Here is a 21,693-nt window from a genome sequence, read left to right on the forward strand (position 1 = left end):
AATGATGCCTTTCTGATTCTCCTGTGTTTTGAGAGCATAGAACTTATATATGTTTCCCTTTGTATGTGGAAATGTGCCAGGAAGTAGGTAATGATAGTAGGTAACGTGCCAGGAAGTGATAATGATAATTTACTATGCTTTTACCATAAGAAGAAACAAATAATTAAATTTTCATGCCCTTTAAATATTGGAGAATTGCTCTCCTTTACATTTGAGGTTTAATAAAAGTCAAGCCAATTGGCCTGAATTCAACAAACAAATATTTATTGAGAACTTACTTGGTAGCCAACTCAGGATACAGAGATTAGTAAAATGCAGTCCTTGCCCTTGGAGGTCATCATGTATTAGGGAAAATAAATGAGTGGCAAATGGTTATGTAATACAACATGACAGACTCTAAAATCAGGATTATATATGACACACACACACACACATACACACACACACACACACACACACACACACACACACAAAGCTATGAGAACAAAGGCGAAGGAGCAATAAATTGCAGCTTAGGTATTAAAGTTAAGCTATCGAGAGAGGCCTCCTCTGAGCTGTGACTCAATGAATGTGCAGGAGTTCTCAGGGGAGGGTAGGATTAGGGAGGAAAGGACTGTAGCCCTGGGGACAAGAAAGACAGTGCAAGGAAAGAGGAAGATAATGAGCAGTAAAGGGCGTATACAGATGTCGAGTCATCAAATTGTACACCTTAAATATATATAATTTTAAAAAAATTAAAAAAATAAAATGATTTAGCATAGTGAAAATAAAATGCATAGCTTAGGGCACATACATGGAGGAGCAGCCCAAGGAGGGGCATGACGGTGTAAAGTGTGTGCGTGTGCTATGTGTGCGGGACCAAGTCCACCCAAGTCTGGAGCGTGGTGGAGAGGGGATTCAAGAAAGGAGCAGCCTAACCGTGAGGCTGATGCACATGCAGAGACTGTTTTTCCAAGATGTGGGGCACCATGAAGATGCTGGAAATTTCTAGATGGATGCTAGAAGTGATGTGGAAATAGGCCTTGGAAACCAAGAAGAGCTGGAGAGTGGCATCAGGTGGAGACTATCTCTGAAGTCTGTAGATCAGCAGCTGGGTGAAGACGTTGATATTGTTAAAAGGAGATGGGACAGACTGGGGCGAAGGGAGAATGGGAACAATGAGGTGGGTTTTGGAACTGTTTGATTTAACTAACAGGGAGTCCTGGGAGTCAGCAGAAATATGGATATGTGGAGATTATGATAAAGCCAGAGGTTTCATGTTATCCAGACTTGCTTGGAGTTGCACAGCCCTCAGTGAGACAGTGACAGTGATACCTACATCTTCTCTAACACAGCAGTCTGCCAACATTGTCTGTCTTTACTGTATCTAATGCTAGAATAAGATCTAATCCTAGAATATAAATCACATACAAGTTTACATTTCTGAGAACTGTGTATAATAATATGTGGATCCTTGACTTTTGATGACTCCATTTTGTTGTCACATTAGCTATTTTCATAGGTTTTCCCCTTAGGAGTTACTTGTATCTTTCTTATACTTTATATGACTTTTAAAAAACTGGGATAGCACCATACTTCAAAATTCAGGAATGAGTTGCAAGTGCTTTTTGTCCCATTTTACTAGAATTTTTAATTACCAATATACATGTTCAATTTTGTGTGTGCCTGATTTGGTCATCTTTCAACTTTTAAATGAATGTCTTTGGGAGGATATTCTAAAACTCCCAACAGCTGAGTAGAGGTTGCTCATTAAAAAATAATCAAAAATGAATTTTAAATTCTGTGTAAAATTATACAAAATCAATTTTCATTTAATTTTATTCAACATCAGCTTTTACCTTATTGGCCTTTATTGTGAAACTCATATTTAAAGGTAATATGGAGTTAATACACCAACTCTGGTTGGGTTACAAACATTCACTGGGTTTGACAAAGAACCCTCATAATCACTGTAGCTGACTGTAAGTCCAGCTCATAGAGCATAGTGGCAGATGTATTTACCTTAGCCACAACTTTTGGAAAGGATGCAGTTGTTTGGATATGTACATTTGGGGCCAGATGCATTATTCTACCTGCTAATCAAATGAAAATTCTTGCAGAGTCTGGGTGGCTCAGTCAGTTGAGCATGCAACTTTGGCTCAGGTCATGATTTCATGGTCCATGAGATCGAGCCTCTCATTGGGCTCTCTGCTGACAGTTCAGAGCCTGGATCCTGCTTCAGATTGTGTCTCCCTCTCTCTCTGCCCCTCCCCCCGCTCTCACTCTGTCTCTCTCTCTCTCTCTCAAAAATAAATAAATATTTTTAAAAACTTAAAAAAAAGAAAATTCTAAAGACACAGCCTCTCTTTCACTCTTCAGCTGATTTCCTAATTGAATTAAAGGCTAGCTGAATAGAATTTCCTCTGTTGACACAAGATGTGGCTTTTTCATAAGCAAAGAAGCCTGCGTAATTTTAGCAGTAGCTCCTTAGTGAGTAAATTTGCACAATTCATGCTAGAGATGAAAAAGAGAAAGGTGTAATTCTTTCTTTCCAAATGCTGTGAGGAAAGGTAGAAGGGGGCCTTTCTGGTGGGGCACAAAGATTACTAGGGATTTGTAAGAGGCGTTTCAATGAACCTCAAACATTTGTCACTGATTCATCTCTGTTGAGTCCTTGGTGGGCTTTGCATCTGGGGGCTTATTTTTTCTCATTTTCAAAATGAAAATGGTCTTAATACTCTTTATTATAAAAAATCATACTTTCTTACTGAGAAAAACAAACATTGTAGAAAGCAGAAAGTAATAATCACAGCACAAGCTCATACAAAAATCCCACTATAAAAATACCCTTCCAGATCTTTTCCATGCTTACATGCACAATGTTAACAGAATATTAGGTTTTTGTAATATGCTATTTTTTTTATCGAAGTATAGTTGACACACAATGTTATATTAGTTTCAGGTTTACAACAACATAATGATCTGACAACTCTATGCATTATGCCTTGCTCACCACAAGTGTAGCTACAATTTGTCACCATACAACACTATTACAATCCTATTGACTATATTCACATGCTATACCTTTCATCCTCGCGACTTATTCATTCCATAACTGGAAACCTGTACCTTCCACTCCCCTTTACCCAATTTGCCCATCCTCCCAACCCCCTCTGCTCTGGCAACCACCAGTCTGTTGTCTTTCTTCATGCGTCAGTTTCTGTTGTTGTGTTTTGTGTTTTTAGATTCCACATGTAAGTGAAATATGGTATTTGTCTTTCTCCATCTGATTTCTTTCACTTATCATAATACCCTGTAGGTCCATCCATGTTATCACAAATGGCAAGATCTCATTCTTTTTTATGGCTGAGTAATAATTTTAATTGCAGCATTATTTACAATGGCCAAGATATAGAACCAACCTAAGTGACTATTGATTGATGAGGCATATGTATACAGTGGAGTATAAGACAGAATGTTTTATAAAACAGAATGTACCATGCTATTTCATTCCGTAATCTCAATTCAATAACCTCAACTTACCAATTAATAGAGAGCTACATCACATTTTTACTGACTGTATAGATTTTTATAGGGCTTTACCAGGATTTATTATTACAGATACCATTACAAACAGCCTTGTACATACATCTTTGTACACTTGTTATTTTTTAACAAAACTGATTAAGTGTTAAATACATGAGTATTTATAACATGTGTATAAAATATAAAATGTTGCTTATTTTGCACCACCATTTCTATATTTTGCTCCATCTTCCTTGTCTTTGACTTCTTGCTGAATATGAATTTTTTTCATTCTACTTTTGTCCCTGTGCTAGTTTGGAATTTATGTACTATTTCTATTTTTTTTACTGGTTACCCTAGAAATTTTAACATCCAATATTAATTAAGTGTAAAATTAGTATCTTGGGGCACCTGGGTGGTTTAATCAGTTAAGCATCCGACTTCGGTTCAGGTCATGATCTCAACGTTTATGGATTCAAGCCTCGTGTCAGGCTCTGTGCTGACAGCTCAGAGCCCGGAACCTGCTTTGGTCAGATTCTGTGTCTCCCCTTCTCTCTACCCCTCCCCTGCTCGTACTGTGTTTCTCTCTCTCTCTCTCTCTCTCTCTCTCTCTCAAAAATAAATAAACATCAAAAAAATTTTTAATTAGTATCTTTACCCTCCTCTCAATAAAAATCTCTTAGGTAATTTTAACTATAGTTACTCACCTCCTGGCATCCCAATATTTTAATTTTATCTTTTTTTTATAAACCCACAATTAAAAATATAATTATTGTTTTATGCCATAATGATGTTTACATTTGCCCATGCATTCACCCAATCTTTACTACCACAAACCTTCCACCAGAATAGTTATCTTTTCTGAAGTGTATCCTTTAGAATTTCCTTCAGTGTCTTATTTTGCCCTCCTTTGTAAAAACAAACAAACAAAAAAGCACCTTATTGACTTACAATTTGCCTATCATAAATTGATTCATTTTCAGTGGTCAATTCAATTATTTTTATTAAGTTTACAAACTTCTGTGACTATCACCCACCACCTAATTTTAGAATATTACCATCACCCCTGAAAAGAATCCTCATGTCCATTTGTAATCAGGTCTCACTACCACCCCCACTCAGCCTTAGGCAACCACTTATTTATGTCTCTATTTTGCCTTTCTGGACATTTCCTGTAACTGGAATCATATACTATGTGGTCTTTGGTGGATGCATTCTTTCACTTAGTATAATGTTTCTGAAGCTCACCCGTGTTGTAGCATGGATCAGCACTTCATTGCTTTTATTGTCAAACAGTATTCCAATATATGAACATACCACATTTTGTTTATCTATTTAAAAGCTGATGAACATTTGGGTAATTTCCACTTTTTGCTGCCATGAACGTTCACGTGCAAGTCTTTGTGTAGATATGTCTTTTCATTTCTCTTGAATAGATAATTGGAAATATAATTATTGGATAATATGTTTAACCTATTCTTAACATTTTTAGAAACTACTAAATTGTTTTCCAACGTGGCTGCACCATTTTACAATACCCTCCAACAATGTATGAGGGTTCAAGTTTCTCTGATTCTTGCCAACACTTGTTATTGTCTCTTTTTTTATTATAATCATTCTTGTAAGTCTGAAGTCCTATCTCATTGTGGTTTTAATTTGCATTTTTTATGTAAATAATGAGCATCTTTTCATGTGTTTATTGGCCTTAATATAGCTTTTTTTTTTTTGTGAAATGTCTGTTTAAATTTTTTGTGTTGTGTTCATTCTTTTTTTTTTTTTAGTGTTTATTTATTGTTGAAAGAGAGACAGAGTATGAGCAGGGGAGGGACAGAGAGAGAGGGAAAAGAATCTGAAGCAGACTCCAGGCTCTGAGCTGTCAGCACAGAGCCTGACACGGAGCTTGAATTCACAAACTGCAAGATCATGACCTGAGCTGAAGTTGGACGCTTCACCGACTAAGCCACCCAGGCGCCCCTATTCTTGAAAGATAATTTTGCTTGGTATACAATTCTTGTTTTATAGTTATTTTATCCTAACATATGCAGCACACTCTGCCATTTTCTTCTGGCTTCCATTGCTGTTGTTGAGGATTGGCCATCAGTCTAATTGTCATTTCTTTCTAGATAATCTTTTTTCTCTCTCGTTGGTTTTAAGATATTCACTTTGTGTTGAGTGTTTTACAATTTCACTGTGATATGTCTACATATGATTTCTATTTATTTATTTGTTTATCCTACTTAGGAGGCATTGAATTTCCTGAACTTGAGGATTCAAGTCTTTCATCAATTCCCAGTCATTATTCTACCCCTTATTATCTTTTTTATTCTCTCTCTTCTATCTTTCTGAAGCTTGCCTGAGATGTATGTTAGAACGTATCACTCTATCCTATATGTCTCTTAACTTCTCTTTCACATTCCCTATTTGTTTTCCCCTCTGTGGCATTCTGGATAATGTCTGCAGATCTATTTTCCGGTTTCCTAATTATTTATTTGGCTGAATCTAATCTGCTATTTGACTCATTGTTAACTGTTATGGTGGGCAGAATAATGACCCCCAAAGATATCCACATCCCAATCCCCAGAACCTGTATATATGTGACCTTATGTGGCACAAAGGATTTTACAGATTTTCTTAAGGGTAAGGACCTTGAGATGGGGATGTTATTGTAGAATATCAAAGGCCCAATTTAATCAAATGAACCTTAGAAGTGGGAGATGGAGGAGGAAGAGTGGGTCAGAGAGATGAAATAGAAGCAGGGGGAAAGATACAAAGCAAGAAAGGAACTTGACCTGCCTTTGTGATCTTTGAAGATATAGGAAGGGGGCCATGAGCCAAAGGATGCAGATGGCCTCAGGAAGCTAGGGAGGGCCCTCACCTGACAGCTAGCAAAGAATTGGGGACCTCAGTAAGAAAGTGAATTCTTCCAGCAACTCAAATGAACAAGGAAATGGATCTTCCCCAGCAGCCTACAGAAAGGAACTCAGCCATGCTGACAATTTGATTTTAGCCCAATGAGTACTATGTCAGGCTTATTAACTAAAGAACGGTAAGATAATAAATTTATGTTGTTTTAAGCTTCTTATTTTGTGGTAATTTGTTCTAGCAGCAATAAAAAACTAATACAGGTTTTCAATTTTAATATTTTAAAAAATTTCCAGAGGTTCTATGCTATTCATGTTTAGAGTTTCCTGTTTCATACTTACATTTTAAATCATCCTTTTTTTCTTCTTAAATTTTTATTAAAATTCAAGTTAGCTAACATACATGCAGTATCAATCATCCTTTTTTCCCCCCTGATATAATAAAAACATCTTTGTAACATACATCTGAAAATGTATTATCTGTGATCTTTGCAGGTTTGTTTCTGCTTTCTGTTGTTTCTACTGGCTCTTGCTCAGAATAAAAATTCTTGTTTAGTTTCTTCATGGGTTCTGTAAGTTTTGATTGTGAACTCAAGTCTGTTGGAAATTAACTGTTGGATTCTTTGAGACCTTGTTGTGGGCACATTATTCCAGGACAGGTGTGTGTTTGGTTTTACCAGCTGCCACTTAGAACTTCCTAAAAATACCTTAAAATAAATTTTTGGTTTGAGGTTTTTAAAATCACATAGATGATATGAATGAATGTTGATTAATGCAACAAACCTAGTGAATTAATAAGTAACAGGCTGGGGCACCTGGGGTGGTCCAGTCAGTTGAGTGTCCAACTCTTGATTTTGGCTCAGGTCATGATCCCAGGGTCGTAGGATTGAGCCCCATGTTGGGTCTGCATGGAGCCTGCTTGGGATTCTCTCTCCCTCTCCCTCTGCCCCTGCCTTACTCTTTCTCTCTTTCGATAGATAGATAGATAGATAGATAGACGATAGATAGAATTCACAGAAAGAGGCAGTTCAAGATAGCAGCATAGGAATATCCTGAACTAACTTACCCCCACAGAGACACCAAATCTACAGCTACATATGAAGCAATTCCTTCTTAAAAAGACCTGAAAACTGAGTAGCTGCTCCACAATGAAGCATGAAAGAGCTACACTGAGATGAATAGGAGAGGCACAGATGTTGTCTCACCCAAAACCCTGCCCTTGGCACAGTGACACATCATTGAGAGGGATCTCATAAATACAGAGCTTCTCCTTGGGAAGCAAGGAGTTTGTGCCCCACATCAGGTACTCCAGCGGTTGGGACCTGTACCAGAGAGACAGACCCCAAACTTCCTGGCTTTTAAAACCAATGCGGCTTATGTCTAAAAGACCCAAAGGGCTGTAGGGAATCAAGAACAGGGCTCTTATGCAGACTCACTCACCCCTTGATTCAGAGCAAAAAACAGCAGTTTGAAAAGCACTTAGATCATATGTGAAGGAGATTCACCTGCTAATCTTAAGGCATCTGCTAGAGAGGCAGGGACCCTGTTGGGACTATCACTAAGGATGGTGACACTGGTTGGCCTTACTAGTGCTATTAGGGATATTCGAACCCCAGTGCTTTTCTGTGGCCCTGCTAAAGCTGGTAGGCCACCCCAGCCCCACTTTTTCCCATAGCCCTGCTAAAGCCAGCAGACATCCCACACAGAGGATATTCCTGCATGCCTAGCTCTAGTGGCCAGGATCGCTTGCATTTCTGGGCCCCACAGGACTGAAACAATTAGAAGGACAGTTCTTAATAGGCTTCCTCCCACAAGGCATGGCACACGCAGCAGACCAAAACACAACCTCAGTCTTCCTGTGAAAAAGGCCTTATTTACTTATTGGCTGTCAACATAAAACAGACTGTGATATTTATAGGCTGTTATATGTGAGACTCATGGTAACAAAACAAAAGTCTGTAGTAGATACACAAAAGATAATAGGAAAAGAATCTAAGCATAACACTGCAGAAAGTCATCAAACCACAAGGGAAGAGAGCAGAAGAGGAAAAGGACAGGGAAGAACTACAAAACAATCAGAAAACAATTAACAAAATAGCAATAAGCACATACCTATCAATAATTACTTCAAATGTAAATGGGCTAAATTCTCCAATCAAAAGACATAGAAAGTTAGAGAGGGAGGGAGGCAAACCATAAGAGACTCTTAAAAACTGAGAATAAACTGAGGGTTGATGGGGGGTGGGAGGGAGGGGAGGATGGGTGATGGGTATTGAGGAGGGCACCTGTTGGGATGAGCACTGGGTGTTGTATGGAAACCAATCTGACAGTAAATTTCATATTATAAAAAAAAGACATAGAGTAGCTGAATGGATTAAAAAAAGACACATCTATGTGCTGCCTTCAAATGTAAGAACACACACAGACTGCAAGTGAAGGAACAGAAAGTGATGGTTTATGCAAGTGGAAACTGAAAGAAAACTTGGGTAGTTACATCAGACAAAATAGACTTTTAAACAAAGACTGTAATAAAAGACAAAGATGGTCATTACATAATGATAAAGGGGTCAATTCAACAAGAAGATATAACATTGGTAAATATTTGTGCACCCAACTTATAAGCACCTAAGCAAATACTAGCAGACCAAAAGGGAGATATTGACAGCAATACAGCAATAGTACAATAGTACAATGCAATACAATAATAGTAGGGGACTTTAATATCCTACTGACTCTCACACTGATGCACACACACCATCTGTGTGTCCAGACCCAGCCATTTCTTTTTTTTTTAATTTTTAAAAAAATATTAAAAAAAAAATTTTTTTTTAACATTTATTTTTTTGAGACAGAGAGAGACACAGCATGAACGGGGGAGGGGCAGAGAGAGAGGGAGACACAGAATCGGAAGCAGGCTCCAGGCTCTGAGCCATCAGCCCAGAGCCTGACGCGGGGCTTGAACTCACAGACCGCGAGATCGTGACCTGGCTGAAGTCGGACACTTAACCGACTGAGCCACCCAGGCGCCCCAATATTTATTTATTTTTGAGAGAGAGACAGAGACAGAGCATGATTGGGAGGAGGGGCAGAGAGAGAGGAGACACAGAATCGGAAGCAGGCTCCAGGCTCTGAGCTGTCAGCACAGAGCGCGATGTGGGGCTTGAACTCATGAATCGTGAAATCATGACCTGAGCTGAAGTCAGACGCCTAACTGACGTAGTCACTCAGGCGCCCCTAGGCCCAGCCATTTCAAGACAAAAACTAGGTTTGTACCCTTCAGAGCATCTGGTTGACCCAGAAGAGATATAGAGAGAACAAAAACAAGGGAGAGACACAGACAGACTATTCTCTTTTAAAGCATTCTATTCTGTTCCTCCACATCAGGTATTAAAGTGGTATTGACAAATGCACCCCTCTTCCACTAGACAGAGAAAGGCACCAAGGTGGGGCAGGGGGAACCTGTTCACCACCATATTCTAGCACCTAGCTCAGTGCCTGGTACATAGTAAATCTTTATTTGGGTACATGGATTTTAATTTAATTTAATTTAATTTAATTTAATTTAATTTTTTTAAGTTTATTTATTTACTTGTGAGAGAGAGAGAGGCAGAGAGAGAGAGAGAGAGAGAGAGAGGGAGGGAGAGATAGAATCCCAAGCAGGCTCCACACTGTCAGCATGGAGCCTGATGTGGGGCTTGAACTCGCAAACCATGAGGTCATGACCTGAACCTAAACCAAGAGTCAGATGCTTAACCGACTGAACCACCCAGGTGCCCCTGGACACATGGATTTTAAAGATGAGTGGGATTTTTAGACTGGTGGAGCAGATGGATGCCAATAGATTACTTTGGAAATCATAAAACCAGTGGTAAAGTGAGAAAACAAAACAGAAAAAAAACAATGAAATTTTAATAATTTGTAATTCACAGAGGAATTATGAGTGATTCTCTTTGACCTAACAAATTACCATATAATTATAGATTCTTATGACCAGTCTTTAAGTGGGAGAAAATAAAAGGAGGTATGTTGGTTGTCCAGCATGAGGTTTGCAGGTTAGTGACAAGCAAAATTGGATAGTGCTGCTTTGGGTTGCCAAGGACATTTGTGGAATCTCTTTCTCTGAAGATGGAGACCCTTTCATTTCTGTAATGTTCTCCATGTCTTGTTAGGAGGCAATAGTTAGCAGGCAGAATGAATCTCTATTTTTTTTCATTCCTGTGGGCTGATTATAAAGTTTCCTTCCCTCCACCCCCCTCCTTTTTCTCGGTGTGGCTTGAAGTGATCGTATCAGTTCATTTTAGCTTTAATAATTATCTCTGAAGGTACATTTCCCTGCTACATTCTGAACAGTTCACTCTTTTATCAGGTATCAGAGTAACACTGCTTCTGCTGTTCTTGAAACAATTACCAACATTCAACCCAAAGAGAGTGGAGGGGGAGTCGGAGAGACCCGGGAAGCCATTGTTTATAGATTATCTGAAGATATGCTGAGCAAACTGCCTCCTGACTACATTCCTCATGAGGTAAGCCATGCCCTGGTGTGTACAGGGCTGTCTTCGGGTTCCGCAAAGTTGAGGGAGGTCCTGGGACCTCCCTCTCTGCTCATTTCCACTTCCTTTGCAACTCCTTCTTTTACCCTTGTGACCTTCCCTTCCTTGCCCCTTCTCAGGCATCTTGCAAATTATGATCTGCACTTTTCTTTGTTACCCTCTACTCCACTTTCTCTTTCAATCACCTTTTCTCTACCCTTCTCCATCCCTGTGTCTTTTGATACCAAGATACCTTACCCATCTAGGCTTTGTCCATTCTTTGAACTTACCCCTTGTTTTTGCCCCTTGTAGTCTCACAATCCTCCCAGTCAGGTAATAGGAAAGCAGACCATTTAAACGAATTCACTCCCGGTGTGAATGGCAATAATTTTCTACTTCTTGAACCTCACAGTTGTTTGCTTATTAATCTAAATAAGTTTTTCTCAATTTTTTTTTAAATCTCAAGACCCCTTTACAAAATGAGGACCCAAACAGCTTTTGTTAATGTGAGTTATAACTACTGATATTTAATATATTAGGAATTTAAATGGAGACATTTCAAAAATATGTATTAGTCTATTGTTAAATAAGAGTAATAAACCCCATTACATGTTAACATAAATAACATTTTTATTAAAAAGTAAGTATGGGGGAGCCTGGGTGGTTCAGTCGGTTAAGCATCTGACTCTTGATTTCCACTGAGGTCATGATCTCCTGGTTCGTGGGTTCAAGCTCCACATAGGGCTCTGTGCTGATAATGCGGTGCCTGCTTGGGATTCTCTCTCTCCCTCTCTGTCTGCTCTTCCCATGCTCATGCTTTGTCTCTCTCTCTCTCTCTCTCTCTCTCTCTCTCTCAAAATAAATAAACATGAAAAAAAAATTATGTTTTCCAAGATAAAAATATTCATTGAGAATAATGGTATTGTTTTACATTTGTGCAAATCTCTCTAATGTCTCATTTAATAGAAGGCAGGTGGATTTTCATATCCACATGGTTGTGATACTACATGTCCTGTAGCCCTGGAAACCTTCACTGTATACTCCTGAGAGAAGAAGAGTCAAAAAGTCAAGTGATATCCTAGTATTACTATGAAAATAGTTTTAACTTTGTGGACCCCCAAAAGGGTCTCAGGGCCTTCAGGGGTCCCAGGCCACACTTTGAGAACTGCTGATCTAAAAAAAAAAAAAAAAGTCTCTTTAACTATAGTGAGATTTCTGGGTGGTTGAAGGTTCTGTGAAAAGTCCTCCAACTTGGTCTTCTTCCTGCAAGAAGACAGGGTTGTGTCCTCTGGCCATCCAGGGCCTCCTCTCTGCTGTTCTCAGTGTCCTCTCCTCACTGCTGATGGGCAGAGCCTCACCTGAGCCCCAGATGGGGCTGAGTCAAGTTTAGCTCTTCAACCAAGAAGTGAGAGGCTAATGCCCTAGTGCTAGTGTAACTGTCGTCTTGTGTCTACTCTGTCCTGCTTCCTCAAGTCTGGGAAAAACGAACTTGTCAGCTGGGAGCCCTTAGGATCCTTGAGCTACAGGCTTCCCACTGCAGTGAGTACCCCCAAAACTAAAACAAAACAAAACAAAACAAAACAAAACAAAACAAAACAAAACATTTTCTTCACTCTTAAAACAGTTTTTGTTTCCATTATGTAGATAAGTACCAAGACATTTGGCCAAGATACTGAAATCAGTTGCTTCACATAGAGATAGATATAGTAAGGGAAGGAAATATTTTTTTAATGGATACAATATACTTTCAACGGTCCATTGTAAGTGATCTTCAGAAGGCAGATGGGGCATAAAACCTGCCTTCAGAGATTTTAAAAATTGGCATGTGGAAGTGAAATAAAACTCACTCTAGATGCCTAGACCACAGGCTGGTATACCAGAGGAGGCTTCTAAGATCTTGTGATAATTTGAGGTGTCCAGGGTTGGTTGGGGCCATTCCTCCGAGTTCTCTGTGCTGGCAACATCCTAGCAGGAACTGAGTGTGAGGGATGTCATTAGGTGGGTTGCTAAATGGGAAGGAGTTTGTACTGAGGCATCTAAAACTGCTTCCTCTTTCAAGATCACTTACCTTTTAGTGTCCTTTATTTTACTGAAGAGAGAGATTTGTTCTTGAAAATGTGGCTGTGAAGTGAATTTTATAAATTGAAATATAATTATACTATTGACTTTCATAGTAAAAATGGAGCCACATTACTGAAGAAGAGACTACTTGGTCCCAGAAATATAATGAAAATCCTATGTAAGACTGCAGCAAATCTTTCATCTTATTAATAAAAAGATAATTTGGGGCTGGAACAATAACCATACTCAAAATAAAATCAGTACTAAAATTATATTTTCAAGAGTTAAGTTTTTCCTAAGCTTGACTCTATTGCAAAAGAAGTTTCTCCTTTAAAACGGTAAGTAGGGTAAGGCAATTTGTTTGAGGCTGTTAGCATACTAAAAAATACCTACCTGGCCTGTTGATTTGACGTTGTAGCCAATACCTGGGCTTAATTTCCCACATATGGGGGTTGCAAAAGTATTTCCATAATTTCCTTTCTCCTTCAGTGTGAATTTCTACACAGTAGTCGTGATTTAAAGGGGGTGATATATATGCTCTTCAGCCACTGGAGGCTGAAGGGCCTGAGCTGAGAATGAGGCAGTGGAGCCTGCAAAAATGTAAAGTTCTAGAACCAGGAATTTGAGAGAATACCTGAAGGTTGGTATGGTGAGTGGGTTAGGGACCTCCACTGGCATATTTGACTGGGATTTATATCATTCACTCTACCTGCCCAGATATTCCCACCCAGGCTCTTCCTTTTTATATCACTGCTTGCCTGAGTTTGTGCTTCCCCTTTTCATCCTTCACCCACTAGAAGTGGCCCAACTGCAGGAAAGCAGAGGTGTCCATTGCTCAGTGGGACACTTTAGCACCATGCTAGCAAACCTAGCATGTAAAATGAGAAGGATGGAACAGATGAACTTGAAGGCCATCGTCTCTAACATTCCATGACTCAGGATGGGGTGGTGGGCATCTCCAGCAGAGAACCTACAGTTGAATGGCTTTCTGGTGATTCTGCAGACTGGTACATCAGTCTAAATTCTCTCCCACTCTATGTGCCTATCCTTACCCCTCATGTACTGGCATCTCTTTTATAGTGGCCAGCAGAAAGTTCAGATCTCTGTATGAGCTCTTGCCAGGACTCACAGTCAATCTTTTCTTGGGCATAGGACACTAGATTGAAATGTGTATATATATTGGCTTATTTTCCAATAATTGTTATATTTTATTATTCCCACAACCAGATGCTTTTATATTGATCTCTTCAAAATGGTCAATAAATGATATACCCCAAAAATAACAAATGACAGGTGCTTAATGGCTCTCCCACGAAGTCAAATATTTTCATTGATTAGATTAGGAAAGGCTCTCTTTAGTCGCCCTGGCCAAGGCAACAATGATCTTAGGACACTGCAGCCAATCGTTCATTGGTAACTGCTCTGTAAAGATTTTGTCCGTATTAACTTTCTGTGACATTTCTAATAACGACTCTGTAAGCATTATGAAAAAAATATTCCAAACTGTACTCTTATAAAGGTTAGATTGCAAAGGAATATTTAGCTGACACTTAGTACTTAATCATTTAAAAGGGAAAAAAGGTACAATTCTATTTCAGCTTTTTAAAGTACACTTCCAATTATTAACTAAGTACAATCAATAGGAAATAAAAATCATTTTAGTTGAACAGTAGTTTTTGAGGCCCAGAAAATGGGGAATTTAATGGCAAGTTTGGTTCTGCAAAAGATATTTTAGAATCCATTTGGTAGAGATATATCCAGAGGAAGAAAAAGAACAGAGAAAGGAGAGATCATTGGAAGAGAAATAACAGATGATAAAAGAAATTTAGAAATTCATTTCTTGTATGCTTTTTTTTTTTAAGGTGAAGGCTCGTTTGATCAAGATGGGACATCTTAATTCAATGAACATATTTCTGAGACAAGAAATTGACAGAATGCAAAGAGTCATCGCAATACTTCGCAGTAGCTTGAGTGATCTAAAATTGGCCATTGAGGGAACAATCATTATGAGTGAGGTGAGCTATTATCTCAATTGTCATTTCCCTCTTCTGCTGATTTCTCTTGTTCTTATATTTTAACTTTACCTTTTTCAGAATTTGAGAGACGCCCTGGACAACATGTATGATGCTCGCATACCTCAGATCTGGAAAAGAGTGTCCTGGGATTCATCCACACTGGGCTTCTGGTTCACTGAACTTCTGGAAAGAAACGCTCAGTTTTCTACTTGGATATTTGAGGGGAGGCCCAATGTGTTTTGGATGACTGGTTTCTTTAATCCGCAAGGTATGTGCTCATAGGAGAGCGGGTAAAGTTGGAAGGTGAGGGTAGTTGCACTGTGGGATGAATATGTATGATATATAATAATACAGAGATACAGCTTGCTAAGTTCTGGGCATAGGCTTTCAAAGGCTGGGGAACACAGATGATCCTTCTGTAATTGTTTTGCAAATTCAGTCTGAAATTCATTCTACCATTGCTTCCACAATATGGAGGCAAACCTTCCATTTTTCTTCTCACCTACTTCAGCAAGCCTGTGGTCAGGACATGTGAAATAGTAAAGTTTTATTCGGATCTTAGTTTTAAATGTTTTATGAAAATGTCAAACATGAAGCACCAAAACATGCAAAAATTTTTCTAGGTTGCAGGAAATTAGACTGATTTCAAAACTGATCATGTGGCATTTAGTGGACTTCTAGACTCGGCCCCCTCTCAGTTTTTTATCCCCTGAAAAAGTGCTTTGTGATTCTGCTGCATTTCTTCCTTCACTCTAGAAATTCTTACTAAGTATTTTTTACTAAGTTACTAACCAGATGTCTATTGACATAATAAATTGTGCATAATTTGGTAAGCTCATAAAACCCACTATGGTTAAAGTTAGTGTTTTGGGTTTAGAAATTTGTGGAGTTCATTGAATTCATAAAGTTCAGAGACACAACAACTTTTTGCCTTACTACAATATGGATAATTTTACTTCAAGTAATTCTTATTTTTTAAAGTTTTACTTAAATTCCAGTTAGTTAACATATAGGGTAATATGAGTTTCAGGTGTACAGTATAGTGATTCCACACTTCCATATATCACCTGATGCTCATCACAAGTGCCCTTCTTAATCCCCATCACCTATTTCATCCATCCCCCCCACCAACCTCCCCTCTAATAACCATCAGTTTATTCTCTATAGTTAAGAGTTTGTTTTTTGATTTGCCTCTCCCTTTTTCCTTTGCTCATTTGTTTATTAAAATCCGCATATGAGTGAGAGCATATAGTATTGGTCTTTCTTTGACTTATTTTGCTTAACATGATACTCTCTGGCCTTATCCATGTTGTTGCAAATGGCAATATTTCATTCCTTTTGATGGCTGAGTAATATTACATTGTGTATACATATACCATAACTTCTCTATCCATTCATCAGTTGATGGGCACGTGGGCTGCTTCCATAATTTGGCTATTGTAGATAATGTTGCTATAAACATTGGGGTGCAAGTGTGTCCCTTTGAATCAGTATTTTTGTATCCTTTGGGTAAATATCTAGTAGTGCCATTGCTGGATCATAGGGTAGTTCTATTTTTAACTTTTTGATGAACCTCCATACTGTTTTCCACAATGGTAGTACAAGTTTGCATTCCCAACAGTGCAAGACAGTTTCCCTTTCTCCACACCCTCACCAACACCTGTTGTTTCTTGTGTTGTTGAGTTTAGCCTTTCTGACAGGTGTGAGGTGATATCTCATTGTAGTCTTGATTTGCTTTTCTCTGACAGTGAGTAATGTTGAGCATCTTTTCAGGTGTCTGTTGGCCACCTATATTTCTTCTTTGGAAAAATGTCTATTCAGGCCCTCTGCCCAATTTTTAATTGGATTATTCATTTTAGGGGTGTTGAGTTGAAGTTCTCTATAGATTCTGGATACTAATCCTTTACCAGATATGTCATTTGCAAATATCTTCTCCCATTCTTTAGGTTGCCTGATAGTTTGCAGAAGCTTTTTTTTTTTTTTTGCAGTCCCAATAGTTTATTTTTGCTTTTGTTCCCCTTACCTCAGGGGTCATATCTAGAAGGAAGTTGCTATGGGTGATGTCAAAGAGGTTACTACCTGTGTTCTCTTCTAGGATTTTTATGGTTTCAGGTCTCACATTTAGGTCTTTAATCCATTTTTAATTTATTTTTGTGTATGGTGTAAGAAAGTGGCCCAGTTTCATTCTTTTGCATGTTGCTGTCCAGTTTTCCCAACGCCATTTGTCAAAAAGACTGTCTTTTTCCCACTGAATATTCTTTACTGCTTTGTCGAAGATTAATTGGCCATGTAATTATGGGTTCATTTCTGGGTTTTCTATTCTGTTCTGTTGATATAGGTATCTATTTTTGTTCCAGTACCATACTGTGTTGATCACTACGGGTTTGTAATATAACTTAAAGTCTGGAATTATGATGCTTCAAGCTTTGCTTTTCTTTTTCAAAATTGGCTTTGGCTATTTGGGGTCTTGTGGTTCCATACAAATTTTAGGACTGCTTGTTCTAGCTCTGTGAAAAATACTTTGAAAGGGATTGAATTAAATATGTAGATTGCTTTCGGTACTATAGACATTTTAACAATATTTGTTCTTCCAATCCATGATCATGATCATGGAATGTCTTTCCATTTTTTTTCTGTCATCTTAAATTTCATTCATCAATGTTTTATAGTATTCAGAGTACAGGTCTTTTTCTTGTTTGGTTAGGTTTATTCCTACGTATCTTATGGTTTTTGGTGTAATTATAAATGGATTGATTCCTTATCTTTCTACTGCTTCGTTATTGGTGTATAGAAATGCAACATATTTCTGTATGTTGGTTTTGCATCCTGCAACTTTACTGAATTCATGTATACGTTCTAGCAGGTTTTTTTGGTGGAGTCTTTAGGGTTTTCTATGTAGAGTATCATGTCATCTGCAAATAGTGAAAGTTTGACTTCTTCCTTGCTGATTTGGATGCCTTTTGTTTCTTTTTGTTGTCTGATTGCTGTGGCTAGGACTTCTAGTACTATGTTGAATAAATGTGGTGAGGGTGGACATCCCTGTCTTGTTCCTGACTATAGAGGAAAAGCTTTCAGTTTTTCTCCATTAAAGATGATATTAGCTATGGGTTTTTTTTTATATATGGCCTTTATTATGTTGAGGTATGTTCCCTCTAAACCTACTTTGTGGAGGGTTTTTAAAATGAATGGATGTTGTACTTTGTCAAATGCCTTTTCTGTATCTATTGAAGTGATAATATGGTTCTTATCCTTTCTTTTATTATGTGGTGTATCACACTGATTGATTTGTGAATATTGGACCACTCCTGCAGCCCAGGAATAAATCCCACTTGATTGTGGTGAATAATTCTTTTAATGTACTGTGGAATTTGATTTGCTAGTATCTTGTTGAGAATTTTTGCATTCGTGTTAATCAGGGATATTGGCATGTAATTCTCCTTTTTAGTGGGGTCTTTGTCTGTTTTTGGAATCAAGGTAATCTGGCTTCATAGAATGAGTTTGGAAGTTTTCCTCCCATTTCTATTTTTTGGATCAGTTTGAGAAGAATAGGTATAACTCTTCTTTAAAGGTCTGATATAATTCCCCTGGGAAGCCATCTGGCCCTGGACTTTTGTTTGTTGGGAGATTTTTGATTACTGATTCAATTTCTTTGCTAGTTATGGGTCTGTTCACATTTTCTATTTCTTCTGTTTTACTTTTAGTAGTTTGTATGTTTCCAGGAATTTTCCCATTTCTTCCAGATTGCCCAGTTTGTTGGCGTACAATTTTTGATAATAATCTCTTATGATTGTATTTCTGTGATGTTGGCTGTGATCTGTCCACTTTCATCCATGATTTTATTTATTTTGGTCTTTTTTTTTTTTAATAAGTCTGGTTACGGGGTTATCAATTTTACTAATTCTTTCAAAGAATCAGCTCTTAGTTTTGTTGATCTGTTCTGTGTTGTTGTTGTTGTTGTTGTTGTTGTTGTTGTTTTTGCTTGTTTCTATATCATTCATTTCTGTTCTAATATTTATTATTTCCCTTCTGGCTTTAGGCTTTATTTGCTATTTCTTTTCTAGCTCATTTAGGTGTAAGTTTAGGTTGTGTATTTGAGACTTTTCTTGCATCAGATAGGCCTGATGGCTATATACTTCCCTCTTATGACTGTCTTTGCTGCATCTCAAGGTTTGGGAGTGTCATGTTTCCATTTTCATTTGTTTCCATATACTTTTAAATTTCTTCTTTAATTTCCTGGTTAACTCATCCATTATTTAGTAGGATGTTCTTTAATATCTATGTATTTGTGGTCTTTCCACATTTTTTTCTTATGATTAACTTCAAGTTTCATAGCATTATTGTTCTGAAAATACACATGGTGTGATCTCAGTCTTTTAGTACTTGTTGAGAGCTGATTTGTGACCCAGTATGTGATCTGTTTTGGAGAATGTTCCATGTTAACTCAAAAAGAATGTGTATTCAGCCGTATTAGGATGAAATGCTCTGAATATATCTATTAAGTCCATCTGATCCAGTGTGTCATTCAAAGCCATTGTTTTCTTGTTGATTTTCTGCTTAGATGATCTGTCCATTGTTGTTAAGTCCCTTACTATTATTGTACTATTATCAATGAGTTTCTTTATATTTGTTTTTAATTTTTTTTTTCAACGTTTATTTATTTTTGGGACAGAGAGAGACAGAGCATGAACGGGGGAGGGGCAGAGAGAGAGGGAGACACAGAATTGGAAACAGGCTCCAGGCTCTGAGCCATCAGCCCAGAGCCCAACGTGGGGCTCGAACGCATGGACCGCGAGATCGTGACCTGGCTGAAGTCGGACGCTTAACCGACTGCGCCACCCAGGCGCCCCTCTTTATATTTGTTTTTAAATGACATATATATTTGGGTGTTTACAATTTGGGGGCATAAATATTTACAATTGTTAGGTCTTCTTGGTGGAGACATCCACCCCCCCCCCCCCATTCATTATTTAGTTGCATGTTATTTAACCTTCATGTATTTGTGGTGTTTACAGATTTTTTTTCTTGAGGTTGACTTCTAGTTTCATAGCTACTTCAATTAATTCTTGGCCAAAATAAAGTAATGTTGGATTCCTTACAGTTCAGCATCTTATAGGTCCACTTGTAATACAATTTAATTTACACATACAAATTTAAGAGGTATTATTGCTACTCACAATATGGTTGAATCTCATAAAATAATCTCAAGTGAAGGAAGTCAAACAGAACACGTTGCAATTTGTTATACTGTATACATTGTGATGTATGTATACTGTATAATTCCATTTACACAAAGAATCAAAACAGGCAAAACAGATCCATGGTGTTAAAAGTCAGGCTAGTGGTTGCCCTTGAGGGAGAGGGCAGTGATTGCAAAAGGGCGCAAGGGGGCTTCTGGGGGCCTAGGAATGTTCCATTTCTTGATCTGGATGTTGGTTACATGGCTGTATTCTCTTGGTGAAAATTCGTCATGCTGTACACTTATTTACGCAGTTTTCTTTGTATAAATAATACTTTAACAAATAGTATACCTTTAATTGTCCCCTGTGTACATACATTAATTCACTTCATGCATTTTTAAGTATCTTAACATTTTCTAAATTTAAAACACTAACCATGGCTGTTTTTATGAGCTTATGAAACTATACATAGTATATTACTGTGTCAATAGGCTTTATATTTGTAAAGGACAGCTCCCAGATTTCACTTATCTATTTTTCTCCCAGATTTTCCATTGAATTTGGGGAGGAAACATTTTTATTATGGTTCTCGGATTTCATGTGTCTACTTATGAGTGTCTCTTTCCTCCTTACCAGCCCTCAATTTGAGTGAGTTGTCACCAGGTAATTCCTGGCTTGAGGGCCTGAAGAAATAGCACTTAACTTAATTAGGATTGTCTAACCACCTTCCATTTGCTAGCCCCTCTGCTAGGTGCTTTCAATAGAGAGAGATTTGAGACCCAATTCATGCCCTAAAGGAGCTTCATAATCTGATTGGTAAGACAGACCCATCAGCAACTTTAACATAATGTGATAAGTGCTTCACCCGAGTGAGAGCTAAGTGCCATAGTAGTACAGAGGACAGGAAGATGAATTCTGCCAAGGCAAGGCTCCAGAAGAGCTTTATACAGGAAGAATGGGGTAGAATTTGCAGGGACTTGAGAAGGGGGCATTCCAGTCAGAGACTTGAGCAAAGACAAGGCATCTCCAGGGAAAGAAGGACAGCAGCATGGCCTGAGTTCAGAGAGGGGAGCAGAGGTGGGGGGCAGTGAGGCTGGTGTGTGGAGTCTCCTGGGGGAGTTTAGGCCACATCATAAAGGCAATTGGAAGTCCCAATTCGGGATCAAATTGGGTCTTTGATCCAATTTGATCAAAGATCAAAGATCAAAAGATAATCCCAGGAGAAGGTAGAGAGTAGACTGGAGTATGAAGCTTCTGAGCAATGAGACTCTTACCGAGTCCAAGGGAGAGAGCCTGGGACCTTAACTAGGTGAAGAGGAAGGGACAGATCTGATGGGGTGACTAAATGGAGAACTTTTTTCATTATTTCTTTCTTTCTTTTTTTTTTTTTTTATAATTTTTTTTTCAACGTTTTATTATTTATTTTTGGGACAGAGAGAGACAGAGCATGAACAGGGGAGGGCCAGAGAGAGAGGGAGACACAGAATCGGAAACAGGCTCCAGGCTCTGAGCCATCAGCCCAGAGCCTGACGCGGGGCTCGAACTC

The 21,693-nt window shown here is 38.3% G+C and overlaps 1 protein-coding gene across 5 annotated transcripts in view; it reads left to right on the top strand.

Moving 5' to 3' along the window:
- Positions 1-21,693, top strand: part of DNAH8 (dynein axonemal heavy chain 8) — a 334,161-nt gene that overhangs the window by 297,125 nt on the left and 15,343 nt on the right. For all 5 annotated transcript variants that reach the window (XM_045498070.1, XM_045498067.1, XM_045498069.1 and 2 more), the window contains 3 exons: positions 10,732-10,888; positions 14,818-14,970; positions 15,049-15,238. In XM_045498070.1, the coding sequence (XP_045354026.1) occupies positions 10,732-10,888; positions 14,818-14,970; positions 15,049-15,238 (500 nt within the window). The remainder of the gene's footprint in view (positions 1-10,731; positions 10,889-14,817; positions 14,971-15,048; positions 15,239-21,693) is intronic.

Source organism: Leopardus geoffroyi, chromosome B2 (assembly GCF_018350155.1).
Source record: "Leopardus geoffroyi isolate Oge1 chromosome B2, O.geoffroyi_Oge1_pat1.0, whole genome shotgun sequence".
NCBI lineage: Eukaryota > Metazoa > Chordata > Mammalia > Carnivora > Felidae > Leopardus > Leopardus geoffroyi.